This window comes from Oncorhynchus nerka, linkage group LG8 (genome assembly GCF_034236695.1).
Source record: "Oncorhynchus nerka isolate Pitt River linkage group LG8, Oner_Uvic_2.0, whole genome shotgun sequence".
NCBI classification, from domain to species: domain Eukaryota; kingdom Metazoa; phylum Chordata; class Actinopteri; order Salmoniformes; family Salmonidae; genus Oncorhynchus; species Oncorhynchus nerka.
The window spans coordinates 18,793,227-18,818,381 of NC_088403.1; the positions used below are offsets into that span (position 1 = coordinate 18,793,227).

Here is a 25,155-nt window from a genome sequence, read left to right on the forward strand (position 1 = left end):
AGTTAGTCAGTCAGTCAGTCAGTTAGTAAACATCATAATGTAGTTATTAATCAATACATATGTTTAAATGCATGTATAAGGCCTTTGAGTGACTTGATTACATGATTACGAAATGTATTTTCTACAAAATACATTATTAGAAAATATATTTGCTACAAAATACACAAATGAATGATGAATTAATTATTTACAAACCGGTTGTTCATGGGTAATGAGCTATTAAATAATGCTTTATAAGCATTTTATTGACCCCCGTTTAAATAAAGCTTCACCCTATCTATATATAAATGGTATTTTGGCCTGATGGGTGCATGTCATGTTATCTGGTTACAGTCAAGCCTGTGATCGCATTCGTCTTGCTTTTGACTCAGGCTCTGCCCTCTCTCTCTCCCTTTCCTCTCCCATTCTCCCTTCATCTCTCTCCCTCCATCTCTCTCCCTCTCCCCCTCCTCCCTTCTCTCCTCTCCTCCGTGTCCCACTCTCTCTCCTCCCCCCTCCTCCCTTCTCTCCCCTCCTCCGTGTCCCACTCTCCCTTCATCTCTCTCCCTCTCCCACTCTCCCTCCACCTCTCTCCCTCTCCCCCTCCTTCCTTCTCTCCTCTCCTCCGTGTCCCACTCTCTCTCCTCCCCTCTCCTCCATTTCCATGGTTCCCATCACCCTCCTCGCCGGGTTTCTCTCTCAGTTTTAAAGCATAATTAGATTTCATGCTCAACCAGCTAAATAGATATGCCTTTTCGTGTTCCCAACCCTGTCTCCACTGATCTGCTGGCATAATGTGAATGCCGCTCCACCCACACTCTCTGCACTCACAAAGGTGTTTGTCGACCGTGTATACAGAGGCTGAGTTGTTGACTAGGAGGTTCCACTGACTCAGTGGGTTGGAGTGTGGCGCATCCAACACCATGGTTGTGGGTTAATATCCCGCATGGGTTTCTTATTCTGCATAAATATTTTAACTTTCAACTGTCAGAGGTAAAAAGAGTCTACTTAAGACCATATTAACGGTATTATATTTTAGAAAGGTGTTTGAAGCCAACCCGGGTTGTATGTCTGTGTATGACTCCACTCCACATCAGAGAGCTGGTGTTAGCAGGTATATTTCAGGAGGAATGCCCACCGCCCATCTGCGTAAGCTGCTAAAGGCTATATCTGTTACCCAGCTACCCAGACACCAGGGCACACGGTCTGGGCCCACAGCAAACTCTGCTGCACACTCTCTCTTTGATCTCTCTCTCTCTCTCTCTCTCTCTCTGATCTCTCCGTCTCTGCTCTCTCTCTTGTTCTCTCTTTCTCTCTCTCTGCTCTCACTCCCCCCTCTCGCTCTGTCTCTCTGCTCTCTCTCTGTCTCTCGCTCTGCTCTCACTCTCTTCTCTCTCTCTCCCTCTCTCTCTCTCTCTCTCTCTCTCTCTCTCTCTCTCTCTCTCTCTCTCTCTCACAGGCTATATTTGATCTCTCTAGCCTCTAGGGTAGGGGGTGAGTGTCCTGACTCTGACTCAGACCTGTGGGTTGTACTGGTCTGGGATATCTTTGTACCGCGCTAACTCGTTCCCCCCATACCCCATAATTCTCCCCCACGTTCCACCACTGAAGGCTTGGGGGATCCACACTTTATGTGCAGCCTCCTGTTTGTTGTTTTAGTGTCTGGTGTCTCCTCCACCCCCTCCTCCGGTTCAGGCCTCTGGGAAGAATGAAAGACTACTTTGCCTGGCCTGATGTGTGTACACTAGGAAGACTGGAAGTAGAAGTAATCACCCAGCGCGATGCTAACGCTAAACTAACCTAGGCTACGTCGTCCCCTGCCACCTGTGGCACATGGTACTTCCCAGAATGTTCCATTGCGTTCCGAGACGTTGCCCAGCAGACGTTGGGAATGGGAATGGTTAACAGCTGTTTGGACCGATGCCCTGTCCACCACAGGAACCCCGGCTGAACATAACGCTGTACAGTATTCTTGAATCCCGGAGCAGGGAATGAGATCTGGGATTAGACTACAACACCATGTCTATCTGTTGAGACAGAGAAGGCCATTTAAGACATCCTTGTCTAAAGGATCACTAAACTATCCTCAGCAACTTGCCTTGAATTTAAACCCAGCTGAAGAAACTTAGATACACTATTTCAATATATTGAGCTAAAAATCTTCTTAGTCAGACTTGAATGCCAACTAGACCAAAACCACCAGCTCTAGGAACTTTTGACCAATCTGCTCTAAACTAACAGAATTTTGACAAAATCTTAAAGGGAAAATTCCCAATTTATTGATCATTTCTGTACCTTGGAAATAGTCTGCTAACACATCCTACAATACCCCAAAACAACGGAGGCTCAGTCATCAGTGCTTCATGTCCGTTAGTCTAACAGTTCACACATTAATCCCAGACTTTATAAAGTCAATAATAAATAAATAACAGAGGCATTTGGACACGATGGGCCTTGTGGTCTGTAATGGAGTCGTGTGGACACAAGTGGTGTTTACAACACTGGTTGGGTCAGAGTGGACTCATCAGAGAGACACCTCAACTCTGAACAACCCCAGCAGAGAGGCACTTAGCCTTATTGTGTGGGTGGTAGACTGATGTTAATTGGACATTTTGACTGGAGGGTTAATCTTCTATTTTTAACATGTCACATGAAAGTGGGTATAGTGTATTTTGTGAGGCAGAGGGGATGGATGGGTTGGGTTGGATTGGGTAAGGCTGGTGATTGGGTAAGGCTGGTGTGGTTTGCTACAGTGCTGGGTTGATCCAGTGGAGTGGGAACTCCGGTGCAGGCATTTCAGATGATTGTCAGATGTCCGGAACCAAAAGGTCCTCCGAAGTGAAATGAGGTCATAGACTAGCACCCACTCCAAGCTGCATTTCGATGGTAACCTGAAATTTCACAACACCCCCGGGTGTATTTTTACTGTGTCTGTTGGAACATACTACAGTACATACTACAGTACACACTACAGTACACTATTCTCGTGTATGTGGGTGTGTGTGGGGGGGTGGAAGTGTTTAACCAGAAGTCCCCACAAGAATAGTAAACAAACAAAAAATGTACCACCTTTTGTTAGTCCCCACAAGGTCAAATATAATTTTTAGGGGGTTAAGGTTAGAATTAGTGTCAGGGATAGAATTAGGGTTTGTTTTAGGGTTAGGTTTAGGTTTATTAAGGTTAGGTTTTGGGGTTAGGGTAAGGGGTTATGGAAAATAGGATTTTGAATGGGACTGAATTGTGTGTCCCCACAGGGTTAGGGTGTGTGTGTGTGTGTGTGTGTGTCAGGCATCCTTGTATTGCAGTATAGTGAGATATAGTAAAGGTATTTGTTCGTGTATGAAAGTCATTTTGTGATGTCATGGAGATTCCACTGTAGGGGAAATGAACATGCATGGACAACAGTGGACAGTCTCTCCTCTCCTCATATACTCTCTGTTGTTATTTATACCATAAGTACCCATTGGAGTGCAACAAGCACGGTTGCCATGGGTTCCCACATAACCAGCCGCCTCAGATCAAAGCAGGGGTTCCGTGTTCCGGTACTCTGACTTCTTAACAGGAAAACGATGGTGGGAGAAGAGTGAAAGAGAGAAGAACATCAATAACCTCTCGCTGCCCAGGATAATGAGAACGGAAGACAGCTAGCTACAAAGCCTACAATTACTGTGTGATTGACCTCGATAAATAAAGAGGATATTATCCTTTAACTGCCTGTTTTGCCTCTCAGGGAGGGAGGGAGGGAGGGAGGGAGGCGAGGGGAGAGAGTGATAGAGGGCAAAGGAGATGGTTAAAGTGAAACAGACTGAAGGAGAGAGAGGAGGTTAGAGGTAAAATGAGAAAGGGGGGAGAGGGAGGGAAAGCAAGGGGAGCAAAGGAGAGATAAAGAGTGATAGAAAAACAAGGAGAGATGAAGCAACAGAGAAAAGAGAGAGAGCAAGGTAAACAGTGAGAAAAAGAGATACCAAAGAGAGAGAGAGAGACGGTTTGTCTTCGCCATTGTTCTGTCAGGTTGGTTATTAAAGCCTGCTGCTCCACAGTACCAGCTTTTATTAGGTATCTGATGGCTAAATTATAGCCTCTCTCTCCCTCTCTCGCACTCTCCCGCCTCCTCACGCCTATATCACTGGTATATCCCTCTAAGAGTAGATCAGAAGGAAAAATCACCACTAATAAGGGGTTGAGGACAGAGACTAACTCAGTGTATGAGACCGATAAATAACTAATGTTATGTAAAAAAAACACACCCCCGTTCCAGTCTGCATCTGTCTGTCAGGCAGTTACTGCCTGCTGCCGTGCTTCTTCTCCCTGACAGTTTGACAGTATTTAGAGATCAAGTGTGGCTCCGCTGACAAAGTGTGAAACAGCCCTGTGTTAACAGCAGAGAGAGGAATGAAGAGGAGAGAGTGGTGGAAAGGAGAGACTCAGAAAGTGGTGTATTTAGTCTAACTGGCTGCTGTGCAGGTGCGTCGCTACAATTAGCATAAACTTGGGTAATGTTGAACTTTGGTTGCTAGCTCTCCTTGGGACCGTTAAGTCGCTGTGTATGTCCTCGTGTCTCATCTCCTTTCATTGAAAATTACTGGTCACCGGTAGTTAGGTCACTGATTATCTCAGTTACATGTGAGAAGTAACTGCTAATCCTAGGTTTGTGTCCTGTCCAGAAACACATCCTACCCCCTAGATCTGATTATGTGAAAAGATTGGATAGGTGTGAGCTATATGGCAAAATCTACAACCAGCCTATCAGGGATAAGATGAAACTACTACCATACCTATCCAAATCTTTCAGATCTACATTAAGTACTGCGGGGATGGGGCTAAGGGTTGTTTCAGGATGGGGGCTTGACCTCTTTGTCGATCTGTTTCTACTCTATGATAGTGCTCAGGAATGATGGGGCTTTTGACTTTGCAATCGATGGAGCTCTCTACTGGCTAGTGGTGTTTACATGGTGTCAGGTTCTGCCCTGATACAAACAGAAGTAACAAAAGTAAACAAATGAAAAAACAGTACAGCTGTGGAGTCCAAACATTACATTGGACATGTTAGACTTGACTGAATGCTGACTCTGTTGGAACCCACTTCAGTGTTTTTATAAAAAATAAAATGGCTGACATTGTGGCTGTGTGGTTACTCTGGGTCATTGTAACTGTTATAGGCTACCTGTGTACTAATTGAGAGCTGTTGCCTCGGTAATGAGGAGAAGTGTGAAGATCACTAATGAAAGGTTGAAATGAGAGGTGAGATTCCGTGAGATGTCTTACCGTCTTTAGATCCAAACCCTGAATTAAACGTCTTGACATAGAAATGAAACAGTATCTGACGACAATGACACAACACTTCTGAAAGAAAGTCTCCTTGAAGAGTAGTCATCACTTTCTGCTGTTTAAATGGGTTCTTGTAGAAGCGAGACTTGGCTCTTTCACACTGGGAATCTGTTCTCTCCTTGTCTGCAATGATTGGAGAAGACTTCACAGGTGGAAACCATGTGGTGGAAGCTCATCATCAGGCTGGATTTCACCTGGTCAGTTCATTCAGATCAGAGCAATGATTGGAGAAGACTTCACAGGTGGAAACCATGTGGTGGAAGCTCATCATCAGGCTGGATTTCACCTGGTCAGTTCATTCAGATCAGAGCAATGATTGGAGAAGACTTCACAGGTAGAAACCATGTGGTGGAAGCTCATCATCAGGCTGGATTTCACCTGGTCAGTTTATTCAGATCAGAGCAATGATTGGAGAAGACTTCACAGGTGGAAACCATGTGGTGGAAGCTCATCATCAGGCTGGATTTCACCTGGTCAGTTCATTCAGATCAGAGCAATGATTGGAGAAGACTTCACAGGTGGAAACTATGTGGTGGAAGCTCATCATCAGGCTGGATTTCACCTGGTCAGTTCATTCAGATCAGAGCAATGATTGGAGAAGACTTCACAGGTGGAAACCATGTGGTGGAAGCTCATCATCAGGCTGGATTTCACCTGGTCAGTTCATTCAGATCAGAGCAATGAAGCAGAGGAAAGAAGAGCAGGTGGAAATGAAAACATGGAGAAAAAGTGGTCATGAATAAGGCCTATGTGGAGGGAATACGGTGGCTGTGGAGAATACGTTTTAGAAAAGAGAGAGAGGGTTGGAATACAATTCTTTATTGGTACAGGTGAAGGAAGTCATTTTAAGTTCAGAGGAATCCTTCAATTGAGACTTTCCAGACAAAACTCCGGGGATCTTTTTGTGAGAAAGATTGACCCAGCGGTGGACAACCCTCATCTTTACTGCCTGCTTGCCAGCTCTAGCCGAACCCAGCGACATGTGCCAGTTAGCATATTGTACAAGGCTTTTACAACTAAGAGAAATAAAACTAAAACGTTTCTAATCAAAACATATTTACAGTAGCCTAGCATACTTAGCATGAAGCAAACACACTCTATTAGGCACCCACAAAATGCCTCATAAGTTCATTTACAAGGCATTAGTGCATTGTAACACAAATTGAAGTGTGTATCAGAATACACGTGACATTTTGGATGGTCTTCTTTCTTTTTTCATGTATTTTTTATTTTTGTTGATGGGCCCGACAGTAAAGACATGTCATTTAACGGTAAGAAATGTGTTTTACCTTCGGTATGAACACGACCAGTCATGATGTCTTTATCTTATTGTCAAGCAAATCACTTGAAAACGTAGGCTACCTGCGCATGTTGGTCCCACTCCACAATAAATCCTGCATCCAAACAGTGCACTGTGCAATGGCACCATTAATCAATGGAAATACCTTTTTGTCAGCAAGGTAGGAAGAAAAGTTGAGACACCTGAAAAGTTGTTGAAATATGGGACTGTCAAGTGCAACCAAATGAGGGGGAAAATAGTTTAAACCATGACACAGAGTTGGGGCTGTTGGTTTCTTTTGGAATATGCTTTTCTTTTTTGATTTACCACTGTAGCAGTACAAATTGAATTTCAAAACATATACACTCTTAGAAAAAAAGGGTTCTTAAAGGGTTCTTCGACTGTCCCCACAGGAGAACCCTTCTCGGTTCTATGTAGAACCCTTTTTGGTTCAAGGTGTAACCCTTTTGGGTTCCATGTAGAACCCTCTTTGACAGCCGAAGAACCCTTAAAGGTTCTAGATAGCACTTTTCTTTCTAAGAGTGTAGGAGAATGGTTCAATTACCTTCTGGTGTGTATTCGAAATGGTTATCTGGATATTGGAAAGTAACCATTGCTTCAGTTAGTAGCTACATAAAGCCGGGTGAAATGGCTGCATCATTTTTAAAAAGAAACTGGGTGAAATGGAGAGGAGAGAACAGAAATGGCCTCAGTAGTCTAAAGTAACCCGAGGGCTAATCCAGCCAGAGGTCAGACAATGATGCTCTCAGTCTGAGTCAGACAAGCTATTCTGGGCTTCCCACTCTTCTGTAACGGGCTCTGGGATTGGACGCTCCACTCTGTGTTGTGCATGGTTATTGGCTAAACACGTTATTCTTGGGCAACTTGTTCACTATGGCCCTTGAGCAAGGCACTTAACTTGAATTGGCTCCAGGGGCGCTGTACTACTATGGCTGACCCTGTAAAACAACACAGTTCACAGCTACTAAGTGATAATAATGATATATACAGCATGCAGTACATATATTTGTTTTATTGTTCGTTAGTGCTGTACTGTAACATATGGTGTTGTGTTTCCAAGTCTTTCAGAGAGGTGGCCTGGTTGGGGATAGTACTGTTAAATACTATGTTTCTAGGGCACTTGGGGTCAGATCCTACTCTAACATTCAGGGAACAGTCAGGGAACGCTCGGAGAACTCTCAGAACTCTCGGGGAACACTCAGGGAACAGTCAAGGAACGCTCGGGGAACTCTCGGAACTCTCGGGGAACACTCAGGGAACAGTCAGGGAACGCTCGGGGAACAGTCAGGGAACTCTCGGGGAACACTCAGGGAACAGTCAGGGAACTCTCGGAACTCTCGGGGAACTCTCAGGGAACAGTCAGGGAACGCTCGGGGAACAGTCAGGGAACGCTCCGGGAACTCTCGGAACTCTCGGGGAACACTCAGGGAAACATTTGTCCTATTTTATGCTTCATCACACCCCCAATATAGCACTTCAGTTGATGAGTTACTGTACAGAATACAGACCCTCCACACGCGTGCGCTCGCTCTCATGCACATACACAGAGATTAGGCTAAGAGGGGCACCTTACCCCTTCACCTTTGAACCCCATTATGTCCTCTGAAGGCCCCAGTGCTCTGGTTTCAATGTTTTCCGATACACACAGGTGACAGCTGGTCTGGGGAGGCGTCTTCTGTTACAGAGAGACAGAGAGAGAAAAATATTTGTCTAATCACCAGCTACTGTACAAGGTTAATAGGTTAAATATATGAGAGGCTAATTCTGTGAGGCTAAGATGCAATTGAAAGATTGAATCAAAAGATTAACCAAAAGATCCAAAAGACCAAAAATATCACACCTCTCCATTTGGAATTCACAGACACGCATTTAAATTGAAATGTCTCGGCAAGAAACCTTGTGGGAGGTCCATGTCATTTATTTTAAAGTGGAGGCTCTCCCTCTGCATATCAGATTATATATTCATCCAAAATAAAAACCAGTCTTCTCTCTCCTCGGGCACACCTCCGGCAGTGTACCCATGTTGATCTCTCCACGGAGCAAAACAAACCCAAACATTACATTGTGCAAGAGGAGGATGGCAAGAAAGAGAAAATGAAAAACGGCCGCCGTTTTCTAAATGTGCACAGTCTGTTGTGTAAGTGGGGGATGTTAAGAACACAAGCAGCAAGACAGCGAGAGAAAAGGCTCTAGGGGGTTATGGGTCTCTCTCTTTACACTTGGCTGAGTTTCACAAGGCTCCACTCAGTCCCAGCCCCGGAGTGTGCAACTGACTGTATTGCTCGGCTCTCTCTCTCTGGCTCACCAGCCATTTTGGGTTTTCCCGCCTCAAAGCCCACCCACCCCTCTCTCTGTTTCCCCTTCGCTAGGGAGAGTGAGAGGGAGAAATGAGAGGGGGAGGGGGTAGGGCGATGTTATCTCGTTTTTCCATGACCCGCTCCAAGTTTCCATCCTCTCAGAGGGCTTTGTTGAGCTCTTTAAGTGTTGAAACCTCTTTTTTAGACATTACTTCATGGTTTGTCATTGAGAGAAAAGCATTGCTTTTCCTCCTTTGTGGTAACATCACACTTTTTACATTATGTGTTGAGGTAGAGCTTGTCTTTTTAAACAATACAAGAAACCTTATTTGTTTAGAGACATAAATAATAATGCTTTTCCAGTCCTTGACTTTAGATGAAACAAGCTTTTTCGCGATGCTTTTATCACAGTCGCTAGTTCACTGTGTACCAATAGTAATGTGGTGTCATTTTTTAACCAACACTCTGACCTCTGGGTCCTCCATAGCTGCCAGAGGCTACAGGACAGTTACATTATCTTTACTCAGAAACGGTGGCCCTCCATGGGACAAGGTTTATTGTTGCTCCCCTCTCCTCATTACCGGCTGCCTCTCCTGTTTCAAACAAGTTATGGGGCTGAACACACACACACACAAAACAAATTGGCTGTAGGCTGTACCGTCTGTCTGTAGTTATTATACAGTATTGGATACTGTAAGAACTAATCATTGTTTAATCGCAAAGCAGAGTTGGCTTTTGGCCAGATTTACTAAGCTCTTCCACCTGTTGTTGGTTACCTGAGGGAACACGGCATAAAAGCTAGAACATAAGGTCAGTATTCAGAGAAGGATTCAAAATAGCCAGCCCATATGTTCAGTCGTAGAGCCTCATCATAGAGAATATGAAGTCTATTCATTATTTGATAAATGCTGCGTTCTAAATGTGATCTGTTTCTCTCTGCATCTCCTGTCCAAATGCTATTCTAAGTGCAGCGGCAACACATTTACATTTTAACAGAGGACCTCATTGCCGAGGGCACCTGTTGCATCTGCCTAGGCTGTTGGATAGGACCATGGGACACATTTCCAGGGCCCACCCTGTTGCACATAGCAGACAAAAGCTGACTCTGCAGGCTAGGACCTTACTGTGACCCCTAGAAGCTATTCCTGCTGTGAGCTAAGGGCTTTGAGCAGCGGTGTGTCAGTGGTGCTGACTCAGTGGTGCTGGCTCAGTGGTGCTGGCTCAGTGGTGCTGGCTCAGTGGTGCTGGCTCAGTGGTGCTGGCTCAGTGGTGCTGACTCAGTGGTGCTGACTCAAGGGTGTGTCATGCACTAATATCTTCATGGAGGGGTTAGGATGAAAGGTTTGTTAGCGTGTGTGTGTGAGCATGTGTGTGAGCGTGAATGAGTGTGTGTGTATGTGTGTGTGTGTGTGTGTGTGTGTGTGTGTGTGTGTGTGTGTGTGTGTGTGTGTGTGTGTGCGTGTGAGATCAGAAATATGCTGATAGTACTCCAGCCTTGCCCCCAAGCCCCCCCAGACAGCTACTTCTCTGAGCTCTATATACAGCACCAGTCAAAAGTCTGGACACAGCTACTCATTCCAGGGTTTTTCTTTATTTTTACTATTTTCTACATTGTAGAATAATAGTGAAGACATCACAACTATTAAATAACACCTTGTCACAACACAACTGATTGGCTCAAACAAATTAAAAAAGAAAAGATATTCCACAAGTTAACTTTTAACAAGGCCTACCTGTTAATTGACATGCGTTCCAGGTGACGACCTCATGAAGCTGGTTGAGAGAATGCTAAGAGTGCGCAAAGCTGTCATCAAGGCAAAGGGTGGCTACTTTGAAGAATATCAATTATAAAATATATTTTGATTTGTTTTACACTTTTTTGGTTACTACATGATTCCATATGTGTTATTTCATAGTTTCGATGTCTTCACTATTATTATACAATGTAGAAAATAGTAAAAACAAAGAAAAACCCTGGAATGAGTAGGTGTGTCCAAACATTTGACTGGTTCTGTACGTTTTACAGCACGAGCCCTAGTCACATTGCAGTGTGGGTTTATTAGATAGGATAACATAACACGTATCCAAAGTCAAGGGCTAATGCACTTCTGAATAGTGGAATGGGTTAAAACATACCTGGGGGAAAATAGTTCATTTCCTTTATGACCCCCAGTCATGCATTTTTAATGGTTATTGACAAGGATTTTTAACACGTTTGTGTGTGTTGGGAGAGGGGGGGGCAAGTTGCGTGCCTGCCTGCATGTTTTTATTCATGTGTGTGTGTGTGTGTGTGTGTGTGTGTGTGTGTGTGTGTGTGTGTGTGTGTGTGTGTGTGTGTGTGTGTGTTTCTCCCTAGAAGATGAGCCTGTACCACGTCTCACTTGTCAAGTAATAAGATTCATCTAGGTGTTTGACACTTGATGAGTTCATGGATATGGATTCATACTTCCTCCCCTAACTATGTTGAGAGTTCATGTACTGCTATGGTGTCCTTCAAACCAGGGATGAGTCTCAAATGGCACCCTATTCTCTATATATTGCACTAGGTTTGACCAGGGCCCATAAGGCTCCCATAGGGCTCTGGTCTAAAGTAGTGCACTATATAAGGAATAGGGTGCCATTTTGGACACAGCACATGTCTCCTCTGGGTCTGCATTTAGGTGTTTCAAGTAGATGTATTTACCTGCTGTTTGGAAATTTGCACACTCAATCACTGTGTTTACCTGTGGATGGACCATTCACCCACTTCTAGACTATTCCCTACTGCTAGTGTAATGAATGAGCCAATGCAGTCCACAATCCCCACGTCAACAATGCGTCAATTTCATCGCTATTGTATGTGACCAGATTCGTGTTCAATAGGGCACAATGTAGCAAAACGTTTTCAACAGAGGACAAAAATGTGTTCAAAATGGCAGCTATGCTAGTTATTCAATGTGTCTCAATCCATTTATTTATAACACATTTGGTCTTATGGTTACATATGGACCTTTTCTCTTCAGAACAATGAAGGAACCACTCACTCTCACTGTGAACTTGACACACTTTCAGTGTTTACTTAATCCATACTGTATACACCGTTGATCCTATTAACTATTGCTCAGTTTCTGGATAGGGTACAGACAGTTTATTGAGGCAGATCAAATCAAATCAAATGTATTTATATAGCCTTTCTTAGATCAGCTGATATATCAAAGTGCTGTACAGAAACCCAGCCTAAAACCCCAAACAGCAAGCAATGCAGGTGTAGAAGCACAGTGGCTAGGAAAAATTCCCTAGAAAGGCCAAAACCTAGGAAGAAACCTAGAGAGGAACCAGGCCATGAGGGGTGGCCAGTCCTCTTCTGGCTGTGCCGGGTGGAGATTATAACAGAACATGGCCAAGATGTTCAAATGTTCATTAATGACAAGCATGGTCAAATAATAATAATCACATGGAACAGGTCAGGGTTCCATAGCCGCAGGCAGATTAGCCAGGTGAAGCAGCAGCACAGCCAGGTGGACTGGGGACAACAAGGAGTCATCATAGCAGGTAGTCCTGAGGCATGGTCCTAGGGCTCAGGTCCTCCGAGAGAGAGAAAGAGAGAATTAGAGAGAGCATACTTAAATTCACACTGGACACCGGATAAGACAGGAGAAATACTTCAGATATAACAGACTGACCCTAGCCCCCCGACACATAAACTACTGCAGCATAAATAATGGAGGCTGAGAAAGGAGGGGTCAGGAGACACTGTGGTCCCGTCCGATGATACCCCCGGACAGGGCCAAACAGGCAGGCTATTACCCCACCCACTTTGCTAAAGCACAGCCCCCACACCACTAGAGGGATATCTTCCACCAGCAACTTACCATCCTGAGACAAGGCCGAGTATAGCCCACAAAGATCTCCGCCACGGCACAACCCAAGGGGGGGGGGCGCCAACCCAGACAGGAAGACCACGTCAGTGACTCAACCTACTCAAGTGACGCACCCCTCCTAGGGACGGCATGGAAGAGCACCAGTAAGCCAGTGACTCAGCCCCTGTAATAGGGTTAGAGGCAGAGAATCCCAGTGGAGAGAGGGGAACCGGCCAGGCAGTTAAATATTGTTCTGTTTCTGTATAGGGTACAGACAGTTTATTGAGCCAGTTAACTAGTGTTCCGTTTCTGTATAGGGTATAGACAGTTTATTGAGCCAGTTAACTAGTGTTCCGTTTCTGTATAGGGTACAGACAGTTTATTGAGCCAGTTAACTAGTGCTCCGTTTCTGTATAGGGTACAGACAGTTTATTGAGCCAGTTAACTAGTGTTCCGTTTCTGTATAGGGTACAGACAGTTTATTGAGCCAGTTAACTAGTGCTCCGTTTCTGTATAGGATACAGACAGTTTATTGAGCCAGTTAACTAGTGTTCCGTTTCTGTATAGGGTACAGACAGTTTATTGAGCCAGTTAACTAGTGTTCCGTTTCTGTATAGGGTACAGACAGTTTATTGAGCCAGTTAACTAGTGCTCCGTTTCTGTATAGGGTACAGACAGTTTATTGAGCCAGTTAACTAGTGCTCCGTTTCTGTATAGGGTACAGACAGTTTATTGAGCCAGTTAACTAGTGTTCCGTTTCTGTATAGGGTACAGACAGTTTATTGAGCCAGTTAACTAGTGCTCCGTTTCTGTATAGGGTACAGACAGTTTATTGAGCCAGTTAACTAGTGCTCCGTTTCTGTATAGGGTACAGACAGTTTATTGAGCCAGTTAACTAGTGTTCCGTTTCTGTATAGGGTACAGACAGTTTATTGAGCCAGTTAACTAGTGTTCCGTTTCTGTATAGGGTACAGACAGTTTATTGAGCCAGTTAACTAGTGTTCCGTTTCTGTATAGGGTACAGACAGTTTATTGAGCCAGTTAACTAGTGCTCCGTTTCTGTATAGGGTACAGACAGTTTATTGAGCCAGTTAACTAGTGTTCCGTTTCTGTATAGGGTACAGACAGTTTATTGAGCCAGTTAACTAGTGTTCCGTTTCTGTATAGGGTACAGGTAGTTTATTTGTATCTCATTAACACAATCAAAATAAAGCATTATGATAGAATGGAGTCTTGCTGTTACTAATTTCTCCCTCTACTATCTCTGCATACATTACCTACTATCTCACCCCTGTCCTTGTTACTCACCCACTGACAACCATGAATATATCCTCTACTCTCTCTATATCTATATATACTCTAATGCACAGTTAATGGGGAGTCAAAACACATATACTCAGGGTAAACATGACTATTTTACAGACCGCTGAATTTATTAGCCTGCATGGCGAGATATGTTTTGCATAAAGTGATAGTCAGCAGTATTGTTACTGCCTGACTCAACTGCTCTGTTAATGTGTCGTCATGTGGTATCTACTGCAAGGTGATTGGCGAATCGAAGTAAGTCAAGATTATTTATGCAGTGAGGCGGAACATTCACAGCTTTGCAGATGGAAATGTAACATAGAGCTAACTTGATTCCTTATTCTATTTGACAGACGTGTATTTCTATTGGATCGTTCTGCACCTTCAGGGTCTTATTTATTATTGCACACTGAAGCAAACTGTTTTGCAACAGAAAAACAAAAACATTTCTTACTGAACAGTTCAGTATTTCCCTCCCTGTTTCAGTCCATTGTCTTTTGTTTGGTACCAATGATCCTGAAAACAGCAGTTCAGAGATATCAATGTGATTGGATAAGTAAAACCATTTGATCATCGGATTCGATGAGTTACAGGAAGTAAATGAATTTGAATGATTTTGATTGGTGCTTTCATTGTTTCCTCAGGATAAAGGAATGGGTGGAGCAGATGCAACAGGAGCTGGTCACACTGACGGACACAGCCAGTGGAGTGCAGAACCTCATACAGGTGGGACACACAGGAACACCTTGTAAACATAGGAACACAGACGTGCACAAACGTGCATATACCACACCACCACACTCCTCTCAAACGTGCATATACCACACCACCACACTCCTCTCAAACGTGCATATACCACACCACCACACTCCTCTCAAACGTGCATATACCACACCACCACACTCCTCTCAAACGCACAGGAAGCTTGCAACCCCATAGTCACACATCCACAACTCTGGATTTCAACAATCAATATACACACGCACGCACACATATACGCACACACACACACACACATGCGCACACACATGCGCACACATACTCCTGACCTCTCCTGTTTGATGTGTGTCACATCCAATACAATGATGGTTGTCACAACAGATCTGGACTTTACAAAGTGCCATCTCATTAGTGATATGTGGGACATCTGCTTACAGTATTCTGCTAGGGGAATGTCCACACTCAAGGACTATCAGTGTCAACTCCAAACACCACATCCCTATCCACTTCCCTAACAAGCTTACATGATATGGACAGTTAGGAGGAGCTGTTACTCTGGCTGCATCCCAAATGGCACCCTATTCTCTATGCAGGGGGCTCTGGTCATAAGTAGTGCACTATATGGGGAATAGGGTGCCTTTTGGGACACATCCCTTGTGTTGATTGCTATAACCCTATGACAACTCTCCTCCTCTTGCCTAGCCAGGCCTGATATGGAGCCTCTGTAATTATGTCTAGTTTAAATGTCACATGCACAAGTACAGTGAAAATGTCTTTCTTGCAAACCTATAGCCCAACAATGCAATAATCAATAACAATGTATAACCAGAAAACAAAAAAATAAGAAATAATTAAGAAATATGAAATGCACAATAATCATCACAGTAATTGTCAATGTATTTCAGATTCCTTTTGGATGACATTTTTCAGACACACACACAATGCATGAGGTCCCAGGGACAACACACAGGCATGATTTCCCTTGAGCAACACAGTATTCTCAGGAAAATACCCATAACAGACACCATATCAGGGCTGCCTCTTGCCCTGCTTGTCATCACAGACATTTAGAAGAAAAAGAACAGCAGACATCTTTACCATGATGGTGTTATACCACGTTTGGAGCTCATTTCCTGTCGCAGGCATCATTTGATGCTCATGGGGTGAGGGAAAATAGCTAGACTTTATGACCTAATCTTGACCCTATAGCATATATATAGATAGAGAGTGGGATAATATCAATGGTCGACTGTACATTCCTTTGTCCTGTTGCAGTAGAATAAATGTAGGTTTCCTTCATTGAGACCTCTGGCAGCATGGCTGCTTTGTTTACTACACAGGGGAGGGGATTGTATTTGCTTGTAAGCAGAAAGAGCATGTGGAGAATAACCACCAGTATCATTACTCATGGACAAGCAGAAACCCATAGCATAGCCCCACAGAGGTTAGCCAAGTAAACACACACTTCGATACACAGACTTAGACACACACACGCGCGTGCCCGCACACACATTCACACACTATAAGCCTGTGGTATTAATGTCGGACCTAAAAAGCCCCTCCGGCTGCTATATAATTGGCTGTTTGGCATTTCTGTTTTTTTATTGTTTAATTCCTCTTGCTGAAACATATTCCATATTCAGTAAATATATTCAGTAAATGGTGTTTGCCGTTGTGCTCCAATGTGGCATAATGTTGCTTGATTTACACTGGCATTGTACACACAGTGGTGACATCATGATTTGACACATCTGACACATTTACATACATTTGGATTATTGTGTTCATTGTCCCTGCAAATAAAGGTAATCAAGTACATTTTTTGTGACTATCCTCATAGGTACAATTCTAAGATACACAATGTCAATATTTCATCAAAGTATCACTCTCTCCTGATTGGTCCAGTGTCACCTTTGACCCTTGTTTCTCTCTCTTGATTGCTTCACTGTCACCTTTGACCCTCTATCTCCTGATTGGTGCAGATCTTCCAGAGCCACAGGAAGTACTTCAGTGTGGGGTCCAACGATGCCAGCCAGCTGGTGGCTAATGCAGCGGGGAACATCGAGAATCTCCTGGCCAACCGTTCTCGTGCTCTCAAGGTGAGTACCAGTTCATAGCAGTCCATACACACACACACACACACACACACACACACACACACACACACACACACACACACACACACACACACACACACACACACACACACACACACACACACACACACACACAAAGTTTCTCCCACACACACACACACACACACACACACACACACACACACACGCACACACACACAGATGCAGACAAAGTCACACACACACGCACCTTAATACCAAGAAAGAAGGGTATGAAACTCATCTCCTGGATTGCTGCAGTGTCTGCAGGTTTTTGTTTCTCACTCGCACTTGATTCATGCATCATTGCACAGATTGGCTTCATTTCACAGATTGGATAAATTGGTCCCTTTCAAAATGAAAGACTGACCAACAGCAGTAGCCCATAATTGAGTACATTCTCAGTATGTTTCAACTGGATTAAATGTGTGTGGAAATCCTTATAGCCCTGAGACTTCAATAGACCGTGTTAGAAAAGGCAAATTGATGATATCGGAAATGATGACCAAGAATGCGAGCTATTTGTTGTTGAATTAGGTTAGTGATAGGCTTAGGGCGAAAGGGGGGAAAATTCCATTTGTGGTTAACAAATATCATACTGCCATCTTTTCCTTTATGACTAGACAATGTCAGACTCAAAGTTCTCCTCGCAGTGTCCTGATGCCCTCTGTATAATACCTATCCCATCCACATAACTTTCTCCTACCACCACCTGAGTAAAGTCAATTAAAGTCCCCGGGCATTGTTTGTCTCGATCAATCAGGATCGATCTGGCTTGGGCCAGAATTCAATTAAGTCTATGGGTTGCCGTGGTAGCAGGTGTTAATTACCCTGTCAGTCATCAGCCCCTTTGTTTTTCTCACATCACAATAATTGCAGTCAGGTTTTAACGAGATAGTTGTTTTCTTTGTTTCGCATTGTGATAAAAATACAATGCTGACACACACTGTTAGACACACACACACTGCTGATAGATTAGGTAATGGGGTAAATAGATGGAGATAGATAGAGATGTAATGCAACATTTGTTCTGAGCTCTGATAAACACCATCTGTCAGGTTTCACCTGCACGCGTCACAGAGGGTGTTCAGTTCTGAATGTTTAACTCTTCACTGGACGTGTGGATTGAGGGAGGGAAGGAGAGAGAAGGGGGGGAGGAGTGATGTGTGGAAGAAGAAGAGAGGAATGGAGAAAGAGAGGGATGGAGGATGGATAGATGGTTGGAGGGGGTGGAGGGAGAGAAAGAGAGGAGTGGAGAAAGAGAGGGATGGAGAAAGAGAGGGATGTAGGATGGGATAGATGGTTGGAGAGGGGGATGGAGGGAGAGAAAGAGAGGAATGGAGAAAGAGAGGGATGGAAAAAGAGAGGGATGTAGGATGGGATAGATGGTTGGAGAGGGGGATGGAGGGAGAGAAAGAGAGGGATGGAGAAAGAGAGGGATGTAGGATGGGAGAGATGGTTGGAGGGGGGATGGAGGGAGAGAAAGAGAGGAATGGAGAAAGAGAGGGATGGAGGATGGGAGAGATGGTTGGAGAGGGGGATGGAGGGAGAGAAAGAGAGGAATGGAGAAAGAGAGGGATGGAGAAAGAGAGGGATGTAGGATGGGATAGATGGTTGGAGAGGGGGATGGAGGGAGAGAAAGAGAGGAATGGAGAAAGAGAGGGATGGAGAAAGAGAGGGATGTAGGATGGGATAGATGGTTGGAGAGGGGGATGGAGGGAGAGAAAGAGAGGAATGGAGAAAGAGAGGGATGGAGGATGGGAGAGATGGTTGGAGAGGGGGATGGAGGGAGAGAAAGAGAGGAATGGAGAAAGAGAGGGATGGAGGATGGGAGAGATGGTTGGAGAGGGGGATGGAGGGAGAGAAAGGGGGGGTGGCTGGAGGTACTTTGACTAGAAGACATTATTAATAAACACATGCAGCTGATTTTATTTTTTTAACCTCTATTTAAGCAAGAGAGTCAGTTAAAAACAAATTCTTATTTATAATGATGTTCCTGGCAAGTGGCGAGGGGCAGGTTGGGCGATGAACAACGGTCAGTGGAGTGTTAGCATGGAGGCTTAATGAGCAGACTGACCTGCCAGTGGCCCTCAGGGTAATGAGGCGGAACTGAATCTGCTTATAATGATTGACAGAGAAATAGACCTGACTGTAGATATATATAGAGACCTGACTGTAGATAGATAGAGAGACCTGACTATAGATAGATATAGAGACCTGACTGTAGATAAATAGATAGACCTGACTGTAGATAGATAGAGAGACCTGACTGTAGATAGATAGAGAGACCTGACTGTAGATAGATAGAGAGAACTGACTGTAGATAGATAGAGAGACCTGACTGTAGATAGATAGAGAGACCTGACTATAGATAGATATAGAGACCTGACTGTAGATAAATAGATAGACCTGACTGTAGATAGATAGAGAGACCTGACTGTAGATAGATAGAGAGACCTGACTGTAGATAGATAGAGATACCTGACTGTAGATAGATAGAGAGACCTGACTGTAGATAAATAGATAGACCTGACTGTAGATAGATAGATAGACCTGACTGTAGATAGATATAGAGACCTGACTGTAGATAGATATAGAGACCTGACTGTAGATAGATATAGAGACCTAACTGTAGATAGATAGAGAGACCTGACTGTAGATAGATAGAGAGACCTGACTGTAGATAGATATAGAGACCTGACTGTAGATAGATAGAGAGACCTGACTGTAGATAGATAGAGAGACCTAACTGTAGATAGATAGAGAGACCTGACTGAAGATAGATATAGAGACCTGACTGTAGATAGAGAGACCTGACTGTAGATAGATAGAGAGACCTGACTGTAGATAGATAGAGAGACCTGACTGTAGATATAGATAGATACTGTAGATAGATAGAGAGATCTGACTGTAGATAGATAGAGAGACCTGACTGTAGATAGATAGAGAGACCTGACTGTAGATAAATAGATAGAGACCTGACTGTAGATAGATAGATATAGAGACCTGACTGACCTGACTGTAGATAGATAGAGACCTACTGTAGATAGATAGAGAGACCTGACTGAAGATAGATATAGAGACCTGACTGTAGATAGAGAGACCTGACTGTAGATAGATAGAGAGACCTGACTGTAGATAGATAGAGAGACCTGACTGTAGATAGATATAGAGACCTGACTGTAGATAGATAGAGAGATCTGACTGTAGATAGATAGAGAGACCTGACTGTAGATAGATAGAGAGACCTGACTGTAGATAAATAGATAGACCTGACTGTAGATAGATAGATAGACCTGACTGTAGATAGATATAGAGACCTGACTGTAGATAGATATAGAGACCTGACTGTAGATAGATATAGAGACCTGACTGTAGATAGAGAGACCTGACTGTAGATAGATAGAGAGACCTGACTGTAGATAGATATAGAGATCTGACTGTAGATAGAGAGACCTGACTGTAGATAGAGAGACCTGACTGTAGATAGATAGAGAGACCTGACTATAGATAGATAGAGAGACCTGACTGTAGATAGATAGATAGACCTGACTGTAGATAGATAGATAGACCTAACTGTAGCTAGAGAGAGAGACCTAACTGTAGATAGATAGATAGACCTGACTGTAGATAGATATTGAGACCTGACTGTAGATAGATAGAGAGACCTGACTGTAGATAGATAGAGAGACCTGACTGTAGATAGATAGATAGACCTGACTGAAGATAGATAGAGAGACCTGACTGTAGATAGATAGAGAGACCTGACTGAAAATCGATATGTAGACCTGACTGTTTTAGAGATATACACTGTAGACTGTAGATAGTTAGACTACATTAAGGGGGATTTAGGATGCCTGGTCCACAGTGTGAGCTGACCGTGGGAGAAAGAGAGAGCGTTGAGGGTGTATGATAATTACCCACAGAAAGAGAGGGATGACCGAGTGTTTGTGTGTACATGCACGTGTCTGCATCCATCTGTGAGTGTGTGCACCTGCATGTGTTCCTGTTTGTGTGTGTGTGCCATGACAGTAGTGTTCCAGACCATTCTATCATCCATTAGGCCCCTTAGTGAGACAACAACACCAGGCCCAATTACACTATTCAACCAGGACCACTCTCCTCTCACAACACCAGGCTCCTATTACACTATTCAACCAGGACCACTCTCCTCTCACAACACCAGGCTCCTATTACACTATTCAACCAGGACCACTCTCCTCTCACAACACCAGGTTGCTATTACACTATTCAACCAGGACCACTCTCCTCTCACAACACCAGGCTGCTATTACACTATTCAACCAGGACCACTCTCCTCTCACAACACCAGGCTCCTATTACACTATTCAACCAGGACAACTCTCCTCTCACAACACCAGGCTCCTATTACACTATTCAACCAGGACCACTCTCCTCTCACAACCCCAGGCTCCTATTACACTATTCAACCAGGACCACTCTCCTCTCACAACACCAGGCTGCTATTACACTATTCAACCAGGACCACTCTCCTCTCACAACACCAGGCTCCTATTACACGATTCAACCAGGACAACTCTCCTCTCACAACACCAGGCCCTATTACACTATTCAACCAGGACCACTCTCCTCTCACAACACCAGGCTGCTATTACACTATTCAACCAGGACCACTCTCCTCTCACAACACCAGGCTCCTATTACACTATTCAACCAGGACCACTCTCCTCTCACAACACCAGGCTCCTATTACACTATTCAACCAGGACCACTCTCCTCTCACAACACCAGGCTGCTATTACACAATTCAACCAGGACCACTCTCCTCTCACAACACCAGGCTCCTATTACACTATTCAACCAGGACCACTCTCCTCTCACAACACCAGGCTCCTATTACACAATTCAACCAGGACCACTCTCCTCTCACAACACCAGGCCCTATTACACTATTCAACCAGGACCACTCTCCTCTCACAACACCAGGCTCCTATTACACTATTCAACCAGGACCACTCTCCTCTCACAACACCAGGCTCCTATTACACTATTCAACCAGGACCACTCTCCTCTCACAACACCAGGCCCTATTACACTATTCAACCAGGACCACTCTCCTCTCACAACACCAGGCCCTATTACACTATTCAACCAGGACAACTTTCCTCTCACAACACCAGGCTCCTATTACACTATTCAACCAGGACCACTCTCCTCTCACAACACCAGGCTCCTATTACACTATTCAACCAGGACCACTCTCCTCTCACAACACCAGGCCCTATTACACTATTCAACCAGGACCACTCTCCTCTCACAACACCAGGCTCCTATTACACTATTCAACCAGGACCACTCTCCTCTCACAACACCAGGCTCCTATTACACTATTCAACCAGGACCATTCTCCTCTCACAACACCAGGCTCCTATTACACTATTCAACCAGGACCATTCTCCTCTCACAACACCAGGCTCCTATTACACTATTCAACCAGGACCACTCTCCTCTCACAACACCAGGCTCCTATTACACTATTCAACCAGGACCACTCTCCTCTCACAACACCAGGCTCCTATTACACTATTCAACCAGGACCACTCTCCTCTCACAGCACCAGGCTCCTATTACACTATTCAACCAGGACCACTCTCCTCTCACAACACCAGGCTGCTATTACACTATTCAACCAGGACAACTCTCCTCTCACAACACCAGGCTCCTATTTGGGCCCATTCAACAGCTCTCTCTCTAGCTCTCTCACTATAACAGTCTCTCTCCCTTCTCTACCTTCAAATACTCCAATATGAACACGCTAGCTCTCTCAAGCTTCAATTCCAGAGCAGAAAGAGTAGTAACAAAGACTTCCATCAACACAATGGCCTGCTACACACTATACCACAGAACATAGGAAAGAAAACAGGATGTCCGTGTTACTTGTCAAGAAGAAACGGAAAGTGAATTCATTTCAGCTGTTATTCTGTATCATCTACTACATTTAGGTTTGTTTCTTTTGAGAGGTCATGTTTTGCAATGCTGCCATGGCAACAATGCTAGCTAGTCATATTAGATGTAACAGTGTGCAATGTGGCAAGGTACAACTGAATTAATTTAAAACAATGTCCTCTATTCTTATCACTTAACTTCAGAAAGGTGCAACTTTTGAGTGTTCAAAAATGCATCATGTAGAAAAGACATTGTACTCTGCCATGTAGAATCATAAATATTGTCACCTCTACTCATTATATTTCTATCGGCAACTTTCTCGAAGGAAGACCCCACTGAATTATCCTATTAGTCCGATATGCACAGTAATACATTTCTTCTCTGTCACACTAGGCTGCAGGTAGCCTAACAGTTAGAGCGTTGGGACAGTAACCGCAAGGTTGCTTGTTCACATCCCCGAGCCAGCAAGGTGGAAAAATCTGCTGTTCTGCCCTTGAGCAAGGACTGCTCCACGGGCACTGATGACGTTGATTAAGTTAGCCCCCACACCTGTTTCAAAGGGGTTGGGTTAAATGTGGAAGGCGCATTTCAGTTGATTGCATTCAGTTGTGCAACTGACTAGGTTCCCACTAGCCCAAAAGATCAACCTGTTCTGTACATCTTTGCACCCCCGATGTATGCTGTTCCTTTCCCAGATGTCTGAGAAACTGATAGAGGCATTTCCCTTTTGTTACTATGGTAGCCGTCTCTGGTGGCTAGGCGCGAGGGGCGAATGTGATTGTCGAGCCGGCACAATTCAATTAAAATGTTGGCTGCTGTCATTAACTTAATAAGCAGCCATTTTGGGTTAGGAGCAGGTTGATGTGATGCCTGTCTGTTCTTTCAGTCTGATTCAGTGGCAACTCTTGATGCTCAAATCAAATCACTTTTTATTTGTCACATACACATGGTTAGCAGATGTTAATGCGAGTGTAGCAAAATGCTTGTGCTTCTAGTTCCGACAATGCAGTAATAACCAACGAGTAATCTAACCTAAAAATTTCACAACAACTACCTTATACACACACAAGTGTAAAGGGATGAAGAATATGTACATAAAGATATATAAATGAGTGATGGTACAGAACGGCATAGGCAAGATGCAGTAGATGGTAAGAGCGTCTGCTAAATGACTTAAATGTAAATGTAAATGTAGATGGTATCGAGTACAGTATATACATATGAGATGAGTAATGTAGGGTATGTAAACATATAAAAGTGGCATTGTTTAATGTTGCTAGTGATACATGTATTACATAAAAATGGCAAGATGCAGTAGGTGGTATAGAGTACAGTATATACATATGAGATGAGTAATGTAGTGTATGTAAACATTATATTAAGTGGCATTGTTTAAAGTGGCTAGTGATACATTTTTTACATCAATTTTTCCAATATTAAAGTGGCTGGAGTTGAGTCAGTATGTTGAAAGCAGCCACTCAATGTCAGCCACATTTGATTGTGAGGAATTCTAAGTCAGGTGAACAGAAGGACTTGAATTCCTGTATGTTGTTATGATCACACCACGTCTCGTTAATCATAAGGCATACCCCCCCCCCACCACTCTTCTTACCAGAAAGATGCTTGTTTCTGTCGGCCCAATGCATGAAGAAACCAGCTGGCTGTACCGACTTCGATAACGTGTCTCGAGTGAGCCATGTTTCCGTGAAGCAAAGAACGTTACATTCTCTTATGTCTCTTTGGAATGCTACCCTTGCTCGGATTTTATCAACCTTGTTGTCATGAGACTGGACATTGGCGAGTAGTATGCTCGGGAGCGGTGTGCGATGTGCCCGTCTCCGGAGCCTGACCAGAAGACCGCTTCGTCCGACCCTTTTACGGCGTCGTTGTTTTGGTTCGCCGGCTGGGATCCGATCCATTGTCCTGGGTGGGGGGCAAAACACAGGATCCGCTTCAGGAAAGTCGTTTTCCTGGTCTGTTGTGGTGTCAAAGAGAGGATGGTGGAGATGACAGGGTCTGTTGTGGTGTGATACAGAGGATGGTGAAAGTAGAGAGGATGGTGGAGGTAGAGAGGATGGTGGATATGATAGGAGAGTGGAGGTTGAGAGGATGGTGGAGATGATATGGGGGTGGAGGTAGAGAGGATGGTGGAGGTTGAGAGGATGGTGGAGATGACAGGAGAGTGGAGGTTGAGAGGGGGTGGAGATGACAGGAGGGTGGAGGTTGAGAGGGGGGTGGAGATGACAGGGTCTGTTGTGGTGTGATACAGAGGATGGTGGAGATGACATGGTCTGTTGTGGTGTGATACAGACGATGGTGAAGGTAGAGAGGATGTGGAGATAACA

General features: G+C 44.2%; 1 protein-coding gene across 1 annotated transcript in view; it reads left to right on the forward strand.

Annotated features, from left to right (window-relative positions):
• Positions 1–25,155, forward strand: part of LOC115119944 (voltage-dependent calcium channel subunit alpha-2/delta-1-like) — a 189,260-nt gene that overhangs the window by 8,927 nt on the left and 155,178 nt on the right. Inside the window, exons 2-3 of the mRNA XM_065021121.1 lie at positions 14,693–14,774; positions 16,751–16,867. Of these exons, the coding sequence (XP_064877193.1) occupies positions 14,693–14,774; positions 16,751–16,867 (199 nt within the window). The remainder of the gene's footprint in view (positions 1–14,692; positions 14,775–16,750; positions 16,868–25,155) is intronic.